This window comes from Anguilla anguilla, chromosome 4 (assembly GCF_013347855.1).
Source record: "Anguilla anguilla isolate fAngAng1 chromosome 4, fAngAng1.pri, whole genome shotgun sequence".
Classification (NCBI taxonomy): Eukaryota; Metazoa; Chordata; class Actinopteri; order Anguilliformes; family Anguillidae; genus Anguilla; species Anguilla anguilla.
In genome coordinates, this window is record NC_049204.1 from 64,356,229 (window position 1) to 64,372,653 (window position 16,425).

Consider the following 16,425-nt stretch of genomic DNA (forward strand, 5'->3'; position numbering starts at 1 on the left):
ACTAAGCCACTGTGCAATGCAAGTCCTGTGCCCCATTGGCTAGAATCCTGGCCAGGTCAGTGTTGACCCGCACACAGCGTGGGACATAACTGGCCATGCCTGGTCACGCAAAAGTGACCTCGCTGGTCCATCAGGCGCCCGCTGTGCAGTGAATGCACGCCTCCAGCACGATGAACAGCGTACAGAGTTAAAACCAAGCAGCCGCTGGCCTTCCAGGTGGGTACAGAGACATGGCTGAGCCTTGCCGCATCAATGGTAAATTGGCCCAGTAAAAAAAAAAAAAAAAACCCACTTTCCCCGACCGCCATCAATCGCTGGGTAATTCCAGCAAGTAAAAAGGGGCATTGATCCCTTTTCTGTGTCGCGTCTGCCAAACCCATGTTTACTTTCAGTCAGACTGCAGCCCATGTCGACTGAAGCACAGCCCTTTATTTTTTTTTTATCAGGCTTTCTTACGATTGGACGATTCATCTGGCATCAAATCTGCGCCATATATCAACACCCTCTTCTGATGGTCGAGAGGTCACTGAGGTCACCGACACGATGCCAATAATCGCGGCTCACGCCCTGCTACTCACATTTGGGACCAAAGTCTCAATGCACAGGTGTCTTAGGTTATTCAAACGGTCCTCAGCACACGCCTCGCCAGGCCAGTGGATCTCAGTACCGTGTCGTTTCCTAGCTGAGGGTGTGGGTGGGATCGCTTTGAGAAGTCCTCCTCGGGGCAAGGAGACCTCAAAGGGCACTCGAGAGTCTGCGAAATACTCAGAGGTGTCAAAGAGTTTGATGTTGGGAAGGTGGTGATTGGACCGTTCGTTCCACTCCTGTTTGTCCCCTGAGAGCAGCGTTGCCATCGAATGGATTTTTAGAATGAAGAAGGGACAGCGGATGTGATTCAGCAGCAGTCAACCAACGCCCCCCCCCCCACCCCGCCCCCACCCCCGCCCCCCTTTTCCAAAACAAAAAAGGTACAAAGGTGTACAAAATGCCTGAAGTATACAATAGCTTGCACAGGCAAATGTAAAATACACGGGTATGGAACAGCTCATGGAACCGGGGTTTGCCGTCCTGGTCCTGGAGAGCCGCAGGCACCGCTGGTTTTCATTGTCCTTGTGCGCATAACTAATCAATTACAGCAGTTGATTACAGGGCTAATTCAATTCTCCTGGTTGCCTGGGTCTGAATTGGCTGCTGTTTTTAAAGTTGAAAACAAAAACCAGCAGAGCTTGTGGCTCTCCAGGACCAGGGTTGCAAGAACCCTGCCGTGGCAGGTTGTTGTTGGTCCAGCCTGACCCTGTTTTGAATCAATCTGAACGGTGCACTCTCCTCCAGAATGACATTGCCAGTGCAGCTTGTGATCCAGGAAGTCAGGTCGACTGCTGGGAAGCCCAAGCAGAAAGTCCCTGCAGGTGTCACGTGACCAAACCCTTCCCTTGGCAGCTCGTCGGGGAAATATTACTTCAGTGGTGCGGTTCGCATATCAGCAGGGCACCTAAGAGGAGCGCTCGGACAGACGGCCGGGGGCGGCAGAGGAGATAAGTCATGGAGTACTTTTCGGGAGGTGCAGCAGATGTCCCAGCAGAGTCAGACTGTCCCGTATGCAAAGAGGACTTAAAAGATCCCACCCGACCATCCTCCTGCAGCCATGTGTGAGTATTATTCGCATCTCCCTGTCCGGGTCCATGATAATTGTCTTTACTCCTTAATCTGGAATAAAGAAGTCATCATCAAAATCATGGCCAGAAAGAGTAGGGTGTGGTTTACCGCTTTAAAATCTCAAGTCTAAAGTGTAAATAATGTGGTCAATTGTAGAATTATGAACACACAGTAAAACTAAACATCAGCTAAAATAAAATTACTTGGTGAACTTACGTACAGCATTTTAAATGAATGTCACAAGGGTTTGATCAGATTTCACGATTATCAGATGTCACAAATATGTAGGTGCAGCTGTTCTATGTCCTTGTGTTCTGCTGTTACAGTTCTGTTTAAATTAGCATAGCTAATCTTTAATAAACAAATTTAATCAACAATGTGTTGATACTGTAAAAAAAGAGTACACTGCAAAAAGAGTAAACAGTAAGCAAATCTTCTAAAGGAGGAGTCTGTTCTGAGCAGTACTGTTTCACTTTCACTTACATTATAAAACCAGCTGTTATTCATCATTTGCAAAAATCTATACAACTATTTTTTTTTTCATTGTAATGTTTATCTTTAGTGTATATTTAGTTGTCCTTTTATTAAATAGTCTTTCTAATAATATATTTGTTTAAAATGAGAATACTGATCTGTATTATATATAATGCACTTGTGCTTTAGGACATCCGAGGCTAGTTGTGGGGGATTTTTCTTTCTTGCATATTTGGCTGCATCATCACTTAAAGCTTGCTTTCATTTTACATACTCACAGAACAGGTTTAGCATTTACAGTAAAGATTGTTTTGACTCAAAGGTCACTGTTGTTCAAGAAAGTGAACAGGCGTTTTTCTATAACACGTTCCCTTTGTCATCAATTTAAGTTGTATATCCCTATAGTAAACATTTTGATTTTTTTTACATTTTAACTTTGTTTATGAATCGTGATGCTTTATTATTGTATTAGTAGGCGTGTCATTTGGTCATTGTTCTACTGAATTTGTGGAATTTACCTTTGGTGTCACTTCAAACTCACTTCACACAAAACTTGTCAGATAAGAGACAGGGCATGCAATTCAGCCTAGGCCTCCCTGCTTTGACCGAGTAACAGATATATTCCCTGCTTGTCCTCCAACCAGTACTGACGCCCTGGAGTGAACAAGAACTAATACGTTCTCTCTCTCTCTCTCTCCGTATGTGTGTGTGTGCCTGCATGCTTTTGTGTGTGTGCGTGTGTATGTCTCTGTGTGTTTGTGTGTGTGTGTATGTCTCTGTGTGTTTGTGTGTGTGTGTGTGTGTATGTCTCTGTGTGTTTGTGTGTGTGTGTGTGTGTATGTCTTTGTGTGTTTGTGTGTGTGTGTCTGCGTCTGTGTGTGTGTGCGTGTGTGTGTGTGTATGTCTCTGTGTGTGTGTGTGTGTATGTCTCTGTGTGTTTGTGTGTGTGTGTGTGTGTATGTCTCTGTGTGTTTGTGTGTGTGTGTCTGCGTCTGTGCGTGCGTGCGTGCGTGTGTGTGATGCGCAGGTTCTGCCGGTACTGTCTAACACAGTCGCTGAGAGCCAGACCGCACTGCCCTGTCTGCAGGGCCGCAGCCGATGAGCATCAGATCTTCCCAGCCAATGACGTGCTGGCTCAACAAACAACAGACACCCAGAGGGTAGGACGCACACACAGCTACGTCATTCCTACTTCCTGCTGGCTAAATGTAGATTTAGAGTAAAACAAATTAAGGGGAAGCTCGTGAATGTTTGGATTTTGGGATGGGGGAGAGTTCAGGGCACCCTCAGTGCATCTGTGAGTCCGTTTCAAATATTATCGACCATATCGATTTCATATCAGAAGACGAACCAGCTGTTCAGTGATGTTCCTGATTATACCACTGGGTGGCAGTGTGTATCCAATTAATTAATCACCAAAATCCTATATAACCATTAAGGACAGTACATAGGCCTAGTACAAAACAATGTCTCGCATGACAACAAAATGTCACAGTAAAAATATTTAATATCATTCATTTTTATTGAATGTATAGTAGAATGCATGGCAGAATGTATGGTCCTTGCGATTAAGACCAGAAACTCACGTGCCCTACAGGGGACATAAAAAATGAATTGCAGGGTCTCGGGAAGGCTATAAATGAATTTTTTTTTTTTTTTTTTTTTTTTGGCATTTCGAGAGAAAGCTGTTTCCTGAGTGACAAAGCTGTGCTCTCTCCAGGGTCGCCGCGGCGACGTGAGGGACAGGCTCCGGAGGTACGGCGCGGCCCTGCCCGTGGTGGACCGCTTCGATACGGTGTCGTCACGGCGACTGTCCTCCAGCATACAAGAGTGAGTCGTCTCAATGAGAGAAGCCGAGCCTGCTACTTTCACATTTGGGAAACGCGCCGCGTGGCGGACCAGCGCGTAGTTGATCGATTGAAGCGCTTCATTGCACATGGCAAGATCAGGGGCAGAGACCCCTGCTTTAGTGGCTAGTAAATCTGTTTCAGTCATATCGGTAGTAGGTTATTTTAGAGTAGTTCACTGCAAAGAGCTGCTAAAACTGAAAAATGAGGCCAGAAGGAAGGGCTATGGTCCATGATTTGATTTGATTTATTGATTGATTGATTGATTGATTGAGTTATTGATTGGTTGAATTGATAGCTTGATTTATTGATTGATTATATGATTGATTGATTGATTGTTGTGTTGATTGATGTATTGATTGATTGGTTGATTGATTTATTGATTGTATGATTGTTGGTTGCTTGATTGATCGATTGGCTTATTGGTGGGTTGGTTAGTTGATTGATTGATTGATTGATTGATTGATTGATTGGTGGGTTTTTTGGTTGATTGATTGATTGGTGGGTTGGTTGGTTTATTGCTGGATTTGTTTGATCACACTGCCTCCCCAGGATGAACTTCAGGAACTCTACCCACCCTAACTCCCCTCTTGCGTCTGTGTGTCCAGGCGCTTGCTTCGTCTACAGGCTTCGCAGAACGGGACTCCTCCTGCACCCCCTGAACCTGCTGCCCCACCTGAGCCTGCTGCCCCGCTCACCCTGCCTACCCTGGCCCCTGGGGTCCCAGAACCCCCCAGGCCTCGCCCAGTGGCCCCAACCCCGAGGATCAGGAGCGGCCTTTTCGGTCTCGCCCAGTACTTCTTTCAGACTCCTGTTGTCCCCCCCACCGATCCCACCCCCCTGTTGACACCACCCCCTCCTACTCCACCCAATTCAGTGGGGGCCATGGCCCCTTCCCCTCAGGAGTACCCCTCGTCTCCCGGTTCATCTTCTTCGTCTTCAGATGAAGAGTAAGTCCGTGTTTTTCTGAACTGAATGTGCTATCAGACATTAGAAACGTTAAAAAACTGATGTGAACACAAAACAAATTTCACAAGAATGCAATAATGTACTAAATATACTATTATATATATACTAATATACACTGTATAGTAACACACACACACACACTGCAACTGCTAATTGGATGAAAGTATATAAATGTACCTCCTCTCAGGTCCTCCTCTTTGGATGACATACTGTTTGATTACGAGATGGAGCAGTCACAGCATGTAAGGTAAGAGCACGTACACTTAAACCTAAAGAGACGGCGCGGCAGGTTATACAGTCTACCTCAAATCAACATTTAGCAGATTAAATCACTGTTTCCATATGAACCAGTCATACACTGGTGGAATAGATCTTTAACTCTGGAGCCTTAGAGACTACAGCGGCCCTTCGCACACACTGTAAAACTCGAAAGGCCACGCTGCATTTCTTCATAAAAACCGTCTTGCTGGCGGCTGAGTTTTTGATCTGAACAGGCCTTGAGAGGACAGAGGAGGATTTGAGGTGTCCTGAGCTCACTCGGTTTGGGGGGGTCCTCCCAATACCCGTCGTTCCCCGTTCTTTCCGCAGTCCTGTGGAGCTGCTCTTCAGCTGCCCTTACTGCCAGGAGGGGGGGATGGACGAGCTGGGTCTGCTGGACCACTGCAACACCAATCACAGAGCCGACCCCAGGCGTGTGGTAAGCGAAGCTCCGCCCACTCCTGTCCCGGATGCAAAAAAAAAAAACGTACTCCCCGCGCTGTTTTGACTCTGCCCCCCCCCCCCCCCCTTTTCCCCCCCGAGGTGTGCCCCATATGCGCGTCCTTACCTCACGGGGACCCCACCTATCAGAGCGTGGACTTCATCGGACACATCAACCGGCGACACCGCTACTACAACCAAGACTTCATGGTAAGAGCTTCACCGCTTATAGAATGGGTATGCCAGCCAACCCATGACGTCTCTCAAAAACCTAATCTGTTTTTTTTTTCTTTTTGTAAATTTGGATGTACTCGTCCAGTTATGGAAATGTTTGGTCTTGAATCTGGGGTGCGTCATGTGTGTTAACTGCTCCAACTGTGCCTTGGTGTCCCGTGAAACCTCACGTGGAGAAACCCCATGTGAGAAATTTGCCCCAGATTATGCACCTCAACTCTAATTAATTAATTAAGTAGTGATGCTGTTAGCTGTGCTAGCACTCCTCATCACATTCTATACAGTTCCATGTTCACTGAATGTCTGCTAAATCAACAACTAATTTTGGTGCATGCTGTGTTGGTAAATGTGTACCTCCTGAAATTATTATTATTATTATTATTATTATTATTATTATTATTATTATTATTATTATTATTAGCTATAAGGAATTTGCACTATGCATACAGTAAATTACAGTTTCATATGAGATCATATATAAACATGTACATAAAGGGCATTATACATTTACAGTGGATGTAAATGACATGTTTAAATGAAATGTTTTTGGTAAGAAAGTAAGAGCCCAGCGCACTCCGGGACACTACAGACTAACGCATTCAAACGCCATTATAGAACCTGCCATAAACGGCATGGGATTTTTGGCGCTGTATGTCCATCAAAATGAACAACCGTAGATCCATAGCTGTTGGTAAAAGGTGTGTTGTGTGTTCACAGGATGTGACCCAAAACGAGGGCATCAACGAACAAGCCGCAATCCTGGCCTCGTACAACTCGCTGGTGCAGAACAAATAAAGTGATGTTTTCGCGTCGTCTGCACTTGGCCGTTTGTCTTCTGAAATCTACGCAGACCCGGTGGTGCCCGCTATGGAAGCGCTGAGCTGCAAAGACGCCTTCGATTTACAGCACGAGCAAGATCAGAACGTGCGCTCACTTGTGAACTTGCTGCAATATATTAGTGATAAGCCGTTTATAAAGCCAAAGATAGCATTATTAATACCTTACCAAATATACTGTAAAGCTCATAACCGCAAAGTCTGTCGGGTTTTCCCTTGGTTTCCAGAGGGCTTAGGCGCTCTCAGCTATATTTTGGAAAAGTGTTTTTTGTTGTTGTTGTTGTTGTTGTTTTAATATATGAAAAAACGATTTGACCAGCGGGTTTCATCAGAAAAAGACGTTACGCGTGAACACAGCCTAACTTTCTTCAACTACCAAGCCACGTTTGATACTAACGTTAGTTCAATTGAGGTATCTTTATGTAACGTCCGCTAACTAGCTTCCCGTCCGTGAAACCTGGATTAGGAAAAACACCCTGCGGCGTTGGCCCGGGACAAGCACACCCAAGATGTGAATGCCGATTGAAGCCGCAGAATAATCAATATGAAGTATATGTAGTCTCCATTGTTGGGTTAGTGATATGAGCTCATACACTGCCAGTGATTTAATATCTCAGGTCTTTCTATACTTATCAGGGAGTTAGTGATTATTTCAGTCCTGGACTTCATAAGCAAGAGAGCTTCACTGCGTACGAAACAGAAAGCAAAGCTTTTTCTATTTTTTAATGTGCAATATATTTTCTTGTAACTCTCAAAGGCAGAATTTCGTTTCGTCAGCTTGGGGAATTTATAATTAACTGAATGTGAAATATAGGATGTCTGATTTGCTGCATATCGAGGTTTAAGTCCCTCAGATAAGTAATACAACGATCTGGGTACCTGCGCTGCTTAACTATGCACTTAAGATACGTTTGCACGTTTTTTTTTTTTTTTTTTGTCATGAAATCATAAAAATATGTAACTATTTTAATATAAATGTTATAAAAATCAACATGTTTATATATGTCAAAGAAATTGATCACTTTCCCATGTTGTTCTGCAAATAAATTACTGCAAAAGCTAATTCTGACTTGGGTCTTTTTTAAAAAACAATTTGTGGACAGCACCTTTCCTTCAATTTCAAATTATTTCTTTTTTGGATTGGGAGGTTCTTTGTGTGTTTGTGTGTGTGTGTGCGCGTGTGAGTGTGTGTGTCTGTGTCTGTGTCTGTGTCCGTGTGAGAAAGCTAATCTGGGATAATAAATCATCAATAACATTTACAACTCCTGTACCTGAATGTTTCCATCAGTCACCGCTATTCCACATGGGTCATCTCCTTCATTATGCTAGCGTAGCATTTTCCTGCATTCATATAAATGTGTGTGCGTGCGCCACAGTCCCAGTTTATCGTTAGTCTCGGGTCTGGGACCATGGCCGCTTCCAACAGCTTTCTGATTTTGAGCTTGCTATGTCACCGAGTCATATGTCTGGTAAGAAAACACTTTTCCTAAATGCCACTACAGCCAGTTTAAAAAATGTAAAAAAAGAATGACACTGTGTGCTGTTTGCACGGTGAGAACTGGCGCTGTTACTTGCAGGTGTGATTCTTCTTTATTTCCATTGTGGTGAACATCAACTTTCTTCTTATTTGTTTTTTTTTGTTTTGTTTTTTTTTTTTAAAGCCTGCCATCCATGATGTTGGTGAGTGAGCTATTTTCGACCACTCACACTTATGTGAGCGGTATGATTTATTTTCCATCCAATAATTAATTTCTACTGTTCTACACACTGAGGATATTACACGCGTGCATTTGAGTCAGTAAACACGCCCATACTGTAGCAGTGAGTGATATGGATGAGCTATCAGAGCAGGATTATGTGTAGTGCAGGCAGGGGGTCTCACCTGACTGAGGTTTCTCTGGCCCACAGAGGTCGATGTGGACGGAGGAAGAGACCTGGATATCATCGATATCAACGAAGGTTTGTCTTCCGGTTACTTTCAAAGTGCAGCGTGGCCACCTGGGCCACTTGGTAATCACGGTTTTTTTTGTTTTTCCACCTGACTGACTGTCCTTCTCCCCACACAGAGGCGAGGCTGGACCTGCTGGAAGGCGACATTGTGTTTGACGGGGTGAGTTTTTCGGTCCTGCTTCTCCTTTCCTTGGCTAATTTTATAAATTTCTGCTGATATCACAGGGGGTAATTTTACCCTACCTGACCAGAAATGTCGCCAACGTTGGGCCGCTGCCGACTGCAAAAGGCATTTATTGTCAGCGTCAGGGATTGACAGGGCGTGTCAGGTTAGAAAATCATGACGGATTTACTCTTTAGTTTGCGTAGCATGGGCTTTTAATCCCCAGCACCTTGTGTGCCTGCCACTCACAGATTTTCCATTACTACACCACCTGTCCTACTACACCTGTCCATTCCATTGTTACACCCATTCTACTACACCTGTCCATTCCATTGCTACACCTGTCCTACTACACTTGTCCGTTTCCCATAAAGGATTCAGCTTAACGCATCACCTCAGGTACAGTGAGGCCACATCATTTCTATTTCCGCGGTTCCACCAAAGGAGAATTTGTCCTCTGGTACCGCGCTATGCCTGTTATCTGAGCTGCATCTCTGTGGGATCGGTTTGGTGGCAGTTGGTTCCCGGCTAGCGAAGCTTCCAGAGGCCCAACGGCGGCCCACCGCCGGCATAGCTGCTGGTCTCCCAGTGTCCGGCGGCGGCGGTGGCGGTGAGGCAGTTGGTGTTGGCGATCCGCTGTTTAAAGAAAGCATATTAGTCGTTGCAGGGACCTGCTACTTGCGGACTGCTGTTATTTCCCGATTTGCAAAAACCGCTGGCGAGCCCGATTGAGGTCCGACAGGGGTGCCACCTTGCTGGGACACCAGGATGAGGAGGTGGCAGTTGGTCGGTGCTGGTTTGCTAGTCTCACGCAAGCGGAGCACCACAAAAAAAAAAAAACAAACATCATGTCTCTGATTGGTGCAGAACAGGAACTCCATCCTTGGGGACCAATACCGATGGCCGACCACCGTCCCGTACTACCTGGAGGACAGCTTAGGTAACGGCCGGGCGGGGCGGGGCTGGGCGGGGAGGGGGTGCTCAGTGAGGCGGGAAAGCCTAAAAACACGGATTCAAACGCTGCCCTCGATCTTGAGGTTTCGCAAAAAGGTTCACGGTCCGCATGCGTCTTCGCAGAGATTAACGCCAAAGGGGTGATCCTGAAAGCCTTCGAGCAGTACCGGCTGAAGACCTGCATCAACTTCACACCCTGGGAAGGAGAGAAAAACTACATCTCCGTGTTCAAGGGCAGTGGGTAAGACCCGAAGCTTTAAACCACAGGTGCCGACGTGGGAAAGTGATCTCACTCACATTTTTACTGCTCTAAACCTCCAGTCTCCATTCACCACCGCCGAGTCTGTTTTAATCCTGTGTTGTTCACTCTGTGTGGTGTCTGTGTCTGCGTGGAGTATGTCTGTGGTTATTGTTGACCCTTTGCTGCGTCTGTCAGTCTGTGTACATCGGTGTTTAGTTGTACACCATACGCTATGTTTTTGTGTCTGTAGTTACTGTTCACCACATGCTGTATCTGTCTGTGTGTCTGTAATTATCATTCACCACGCTATACCTGTCTGTGTCTGTAGTTACAGTTGGCCACATGCCGTGCTTGTCTGTGCATTTCTATCAGTAGTTATTGTTCACCATGGTCTGTGTCCGTCTGCCTGCCTGTGCTTATAATTAACCACACATTTTGTCTGCCTGCCTGCCTGCCTGCCTGTCTGTCTGCATGCATGCATGCCTGCCTGCCTGTCTCTCTGTCTGCCTGCCTGCCTGCCTGCCTGTCTGTCTGTCTGTCTGTCTGTCTGTCTGCATGCATGCATGCCTGCCTGCCTGCCTGCCTGTCTGCCTGCCTGCCTGCCTGCCTGCCTGTCTGCCTGTGTAGGTGTTACTCCTTTGTGGGGAACCGTCAGGTGGGGAGACAGGGCCTGTCCATCGGCAGCAACTGCGACCGCATCGCCACGGTGGAGCACGAGTTCCTCCACGCGCTCGGGTTCTGGCACGAGCAGTCGCGGGCGGACCGGGACGACTACGTGACCGTCGTCTGGGATCAGATCACCGAGGGTACGCCAGCGTTCCTACGGACCCGAAAAAAAGCCCAGTTACCCCACTCAAATGACCCTTTGGCACGGCAGAAAACCAGTGTTGCGTCTGGGCTGGCAAAACCCCCCACAGTTCTAGTACCTGAGCAGTTCGTCCCTGAGTGCATACCAGATTCAGCACTCTCTCTACATTCACTGTCACTGCACGAGATGTGCTGGTCTGTGAGACTCGTCGCCGCGGCGACGAGCGGCATCGTCTCGCCCCTCACATCGGCCGCCGTCTCTCTCTCTCCCCTCAGGGAAGGAGCACAACTTCAACACGTACGACGACGCCGTGTCCAGCGCGCTGAACGTGCCCTACGACTACGGCTCCGCGATGCACTACAGCAAGACCGCCTTCAACAAGGGCTCCGCCCCCACCATCGTCACCAAGATACCCGAGTTCATGGACGTGATTGGCCAGCGCATGGAGTTCAGCGACAGCGACGTGCTGAAGCTGAACCGTCTGTACAACTGCAGTAAGGTCCCCCGACTCGCGGCAGGCCGGGTCAGACCAGGGGCAAACAGTCAGTGTGTGTAGCCCAGTGGTTCTCAAACTCGGTCCTGGGGGACCCCTGGGTGTGCTGGTTTTCATCCCAACCTCAACAGCCATCCCAGAATTTTAACAAGCTGTTAATTTCTCTTAATCAGGTGCTTTTCATGTTTTAGAGCTGGGGTGCCCAGTCCTATCCAGAAAGGGCCAGTGTGGGTGCACACACCTGATCCTGATTCTACTAATCGCGGTGCTTAGCAATGACTCTAGCGATTGATTAGTAGAATCAGGTGTGTGCACCCACACTGGCCCTTTCCGCAACCCCAGCTCTAAAACAGGAAAAGCACCTAATTATGAAAAATGCTTGTTAAAATTCTGGGATGGCTGTTGAGGTTGGAATGAAAACCAGCATACACAGGGGTCCCCCAGGACCGAGTTTGCGAACCACTTGTGTAGACCAATAAAACTCTTGCAGACACCAGATTATTTTTCTTCCAGTCTGGCCCTGCTTGCTGAACACTTACAATTTTAAAAGAAACATCCATTTTCACACGGTTGTCAGTTACACATTAAGTGGAAGAAAAATGCGCAGGAGCGTTTTTAAATTTCATTGGCATTTATAGAATTTTTAAACAGAGGCTTGACCCTTTTCTGAACTGAACTGCACAGTGCCTGGCTTTATCTATCGAGTCCCTCAAATATGTGCTGAGCCAGCAAATCTGGGGGTGGGGGGGGGGGACTGCATTGCCCATGTGACATGGAGTCTGTTAAAATAATATTTCCATCATTAATCAGAGAGATAAGACACCAGAGTGTTACATAATGGAATTTATGTATACATCATATGTTCATAAAAACAAAGCAAACCTTTGTAGGTTTTTGGAATCTCTTCTCTGTGTGGTAATACATCACCTGTTATCTTTTTTTGTAACAGCTTTCTATAACAGCTATAAAACAGTATTTACTACATCATTACCTGGCACCTTCTGCTTGATCCAGTATTAAATGTAGACCCGCGTACCTCGAACAGCCACAGATGGGCGAACGCATTGTGGTCCGAAGGTTTATTTCCTCAAACTGCCGCAGAGGGGTCAGAAGGTTGATTTCGGGGCGGGGCAAACTGACGGGAAAAAAATATGTTTCAGCCACGTCCTCCACCTTCCTGGACACCTGCAGCTTCGAGCTCTCCAACATCTGCGGGATGGTCCAGGGCTCGAGCGACAGCGGAGACTGGATTCGGGTGACGGCGGTCCCAGGCGGGCCCCCTACAGACCACACCAACATGGGACAGTGCAAAGGTAACCCGTGCTAGCATGTGCCCTGAGAGCCCTTATCCCAAATCCTCTTATCCCAAATACCCTCATCCCAAATACTCTTATTCCAAAAGCCTTTATCCAAAATACCCTTATCCCAAATACTCTTATCCTAAAAGCCTTTATCCCAAATACCCTTATCCCAAAAGCCCTTATCCAAAAATACCTTTATCCCAAAAGCCCTTATCCCAAATACCCTCATGCCAAATGCCCTAATCCTATGCTAACAGTGTTTACCGCAGTGGGACAGTCGGGGGGGTAATAAAATCACAAAGGGTGCCACAGCAGACTCACACCTGCTGCCTGAACCCGTGGCCCTCGGGTCCAGAGACCGAGTCTGCAGGGCTATCTCAACAAAGCCTTGATTCTGGCTAACCTTTCCTGGGCAGTCATTAGTCCTGGGACTGATAAGGCCGCTTGACGGTAAAGGCTGTGATTATGGCCGTCACTTCCTTAAATTCAGTACACTCCAATATACTGCAAATATGTGGACTTTTTTCTTTTTTTGGGGGGGGAAAATATAATAATATATTTCACAGTCAAGTTAGAGATTGCAACATCTACACCCTACAACAATAAGCATATTTGTCAACACATTGCGAAGGGTTGCGATATAATGACAACATATATATTTCAGTATGTATTTAAAAATATATTCCATTTCCGTATGGGCGGTTTGCATGACGCTGTGGCGTAAAATGGATGCCGCACGTTGCGTCGCGGTTCTGGTTCCGTTGGCGCGGGACGTAACTGTTGTCCTTTGCCCGGCGTGGCGCGGTACCGCAGGCACCGGGTTCTTCATGCATTTCAGCACGGCGGCTGGTCGCCCGGGAGACCGCGCCCTCCTGGAGAGCCGGCTGCTCTACCCGAAGCGAGGCTCTCAGTGCCTGCAGTTCTACCTCCACACCAGCGGGGGCGCCCTCGATCGCCTCGACGTCCGGGTCCGAGAGTACGACCAGGCCAGTCCCCAGGGAACCCTGAGGCACATAAAGCAGATCGTCGGTAAGCCTTCAAAGCCTCCAAAGAAGAGTTCCTACCAGGTGTCCGTGCTCATGCTGCTATAATATATGAACGGAGACAAGCACTCACATTGATAATGGGTGTGCATATGCTGTTAGTGTCTCTCATTCGAATAGCGCTCTTAAGGTTGGTGAAAGTGCAGAACAGCCTGACTTCCCACATTCATGCAAGAGCAGACAATGAGTCTCATGCCCGTGGGTTCTGCTCTTCTGTGTCAAGGGCGGTAACATTTGGATCCTGGGTCCCCATTCTTATCCGAAAAGGGCCGATGTGGGTGCAGGTTCTTGTTTCAGCCGAAACAAGACAAGACAGCAGATCCACCCAGTTAACTAATCATGGCCTTCAGTCAAGACCTTTATGAAGTACAATCAGGTGTCTTAGTGCTGGGTTGAAAAACAAAAACCTGCTCCCACGTCAGCCCTTACGATCCGGGACTTCTTATTTGCATTGATAACTTCCATGGAGATGTGGTGAAGTGCATCCGTGACGCAGTTTGTGCCAGACACACACACACACACACACACACAGGTGATGAAGCTTCTTCACGGCGAGTCTCGCCATCCCCTCCCTCTCCCCTAGTGGAGGATCATCACTCGTGGGAGCTTCACCATGTGACCCTGGACGCGCGCAAGAAGTTCCGGGTCGTCTTCGAGGGCACGAAAGGGGAGGGGCCTTCCTCGGGGGGCGGGCTCTCCATCGACGACATCAACCTGTCGGAGACGGAGTGCCCCCACCACCAGTGGAGGATAAGGGACTTCGCCCGGCTCCTGGCCACCACGCCCCCGGGCAAGAAGCTGTACAGCCCCCGCTTCCTCTCCAGGGAGGGCTACACCTTCCAGGTGGGCCTCTACCTCAACGGCACCTCCAGTAGCCCCGGCAACCTGGCCATCTACTTCTACCTGGTCTCCGGGGAGCTGGACCGCACGCTCCAGTGGCCGTGTCCATGGAAACAGGTCACCATGACGCTGGTGGATCAGAACCCCGACGTCCGTCGCCAAATGTCCAACCAGCGGAGCGTCACCACCGACCCGGACAGATACGAAACGGACGGTGAGTCACCGTCGTCTTCCTCGTCTTCCTCGTCCGCGAGGAGGTGAAAGGGACGGGAGGCGTAGGAGTTCGTACAGCATCTCACACATGCCCTTCTGAATTTTGTCAGGAAAATCTGACACTATCCCTGAGCAGACACTTTTAACTGACTTCAGATGCTTTTACCAATTTTTTTTTTTAAGCACGTTAGAGTGTCACAGCCACTGGAAAGGCCTATAACGGTGATTGGGCTTTAATCTTTACTAGAATTGTTTACAAAATGAAAACATTTGCATGCAAGTTGAAAGTTGCCCGGGGAGCTGCAGAAAGGCCCATGTGACCCCCCCCGTCTGATGGTTTCAGCCAATGGCAACCGGGAGTACTTCTGGGACGACCCCCGGAAAGTGGGGAGCCTGGTCACGGACGAGGACGGGACTCAGTTTTACAGGGGGCCAGGGAGGGGGACGAGCTCCTTCCTCACCCACGGCAGGCTGAAGAGCAGGGACTTCATCAAGGGGGACGACGCCATCTTCCTCTTCACCCTGGAAGGTACGGTACCTCTCACACAGGTAAACACACCTGTATGAGCACCCGCACCTCTCACACAGGTAAACACACCTGTATGAGCACCCGCACCTCTCACACAGGTAAACACACCTGTATGAGCACCCGCACCTCACACACAGGTAAACACACCTGTGTGAGCGTCTGCACCTCACACACAGGTAAACACACCTGTATGAGTATCTGCACCTCATACACCGGTAAACACACCTGTATGAGCACCCGCACCTCACACACAGGTAAACACACCTGTATTATTGCTAAAGTTTCTGAAAGGTTCCCAACTTGCTTTCCCAGATGTGTCCAGGTTCCTGGAGACCCAGCCCCTCCCCCAAGCTGACCCCTGCAGCACAGTGAATTGTGGGAACCAGGAAGTGTGCGTGCGAGACGGCGAGGTGGCCACATGCAGGTAAACTGAACTACGCTGTAAATGATTTGACCAGCAGATGGAAAAGTGGCCTAGCCTTTGTTTGAGGAGTACACAGGAACACGCCAAAACAGGATGTTCAGGAGAATACAGTAATCGCACTAAACTTAAAAGGCATATTCCACTACCTGGGTGAATATCGTTTGAATAAGGACCACAGCAGGTCCGTTTCCAGGCTGCTTAGAGGGTCTGCAGACCCCAGGTTTTGGGGGCGATGGTGCCCCGTTGCATCATAAGATGGAGAGAGTTGACACCTCTCCACCCTGGTCTCCGCAGGTGCGAGGGAGCAGGGTGCCGGAGGATCGGCCCGGCCGAGGACCCGCGGCCAACCGCGGCGGCGGCCGGAGCGGCGGCGGCGTCCGTCTGCGCCCTGGTCGCCATGACTATAGTTTCCATCGTGAGCGTGATGCAAATGAGGAAGTACAAGAGGAAACTGCAGGAGAAGGAGTGCGGGATGGTGCTGGGAAACGTAAGCATTTAATAATGAAGCACACGTCCATTTAGGTATAAGGTAATATATACATACGTGATAATGTTCAGTTAAGAGCATTCTAATGCTGATGTAACAGTCATCACTGAAAGCAATGGAGTTCCAACACGGACATTGAACTTTAGAAAACTTTTTTTTTTTTTAATCTACTCTTCAAAGGATAAAACGGTGAAGGATCTATACATAGGAAGACACGTTTTATACCATGACTATGCAAAGCAATGCAAGACTCAAACAGAACTA

General features: G+C 47.9%; 2 protein-coding genes across 4 annotated transcripts; both read left to right on the plus strand.

Annotated features, from left to right (window-relative positions):
• Positions 1-1,444: 1,444 nt before the first annotated feature.
• On the plus strand, positions 1,445-7,778 carry LOC118224907 (E3 ubiquitin-protein ligase RNF138). 3 transcript variants are annotated; one of them, XM_035412750.1, is made up of 8 exons: positions 1,445-1,649; positions 3,158-3,290; positions 3,851-3,960; positions 4,586-4,928; positions 5,138-5,193; positions 5,535-5,643; positions 5,748-5,855; positions 6,597-7,778. In XM_035412750.1, exons 1-8 carry the CDS (start codon positions 1,543-1,545, stop codon positions 6,672-6,674), a joined length of 1,044 nt encoding a protein of 347 aa, XP_035268641.1. In that variant the 5' UTR covers positions 1,445-1,542; the 3' UTR covers positions 6,675-7,778. The 3 variants fall into 3 exon arrangements, with proteins under 3 accessions (XP_035268641.1, XP_035268642.1, XP_035268640.1); XM_035412751.1 differs by having other exon boundaries at positions 5,141-5,193; XM_035412749.1 differs by having other exon boundaries at positions 4,586-4,927; positions 5,134-5,193.
• A 399-nt stretch (positions 7,779-8,177) lies between these two features.
• mep1b (meprin A, beta) lies at positions 8,178-16,074 on the plus strand (the record flags this gene model as incomplete). The annotated part of the gene is made up of 13 exons (XM_035414677.1): positions 8,178-8,184; positions 8,624-8,674; positions 8,782-8,825; positions 9,696-9,768; positions 9,906-10,023; positions 10,651-10,829; positions 11,107-11,325; positions 12,485-12,637; positions 13,439-13,654; positions 14,252-14,722; positions 15,065-15,250; positions 15,563-15,674; positions 15,969-16,074. Coding segments are annotated over exons 1-13 (1,935 nt in total), but the record flags the coding sequence as incomplete, so codon positions are not given.
• Positions 16,075-16,425: the final 351 nt, after the last annotated feature.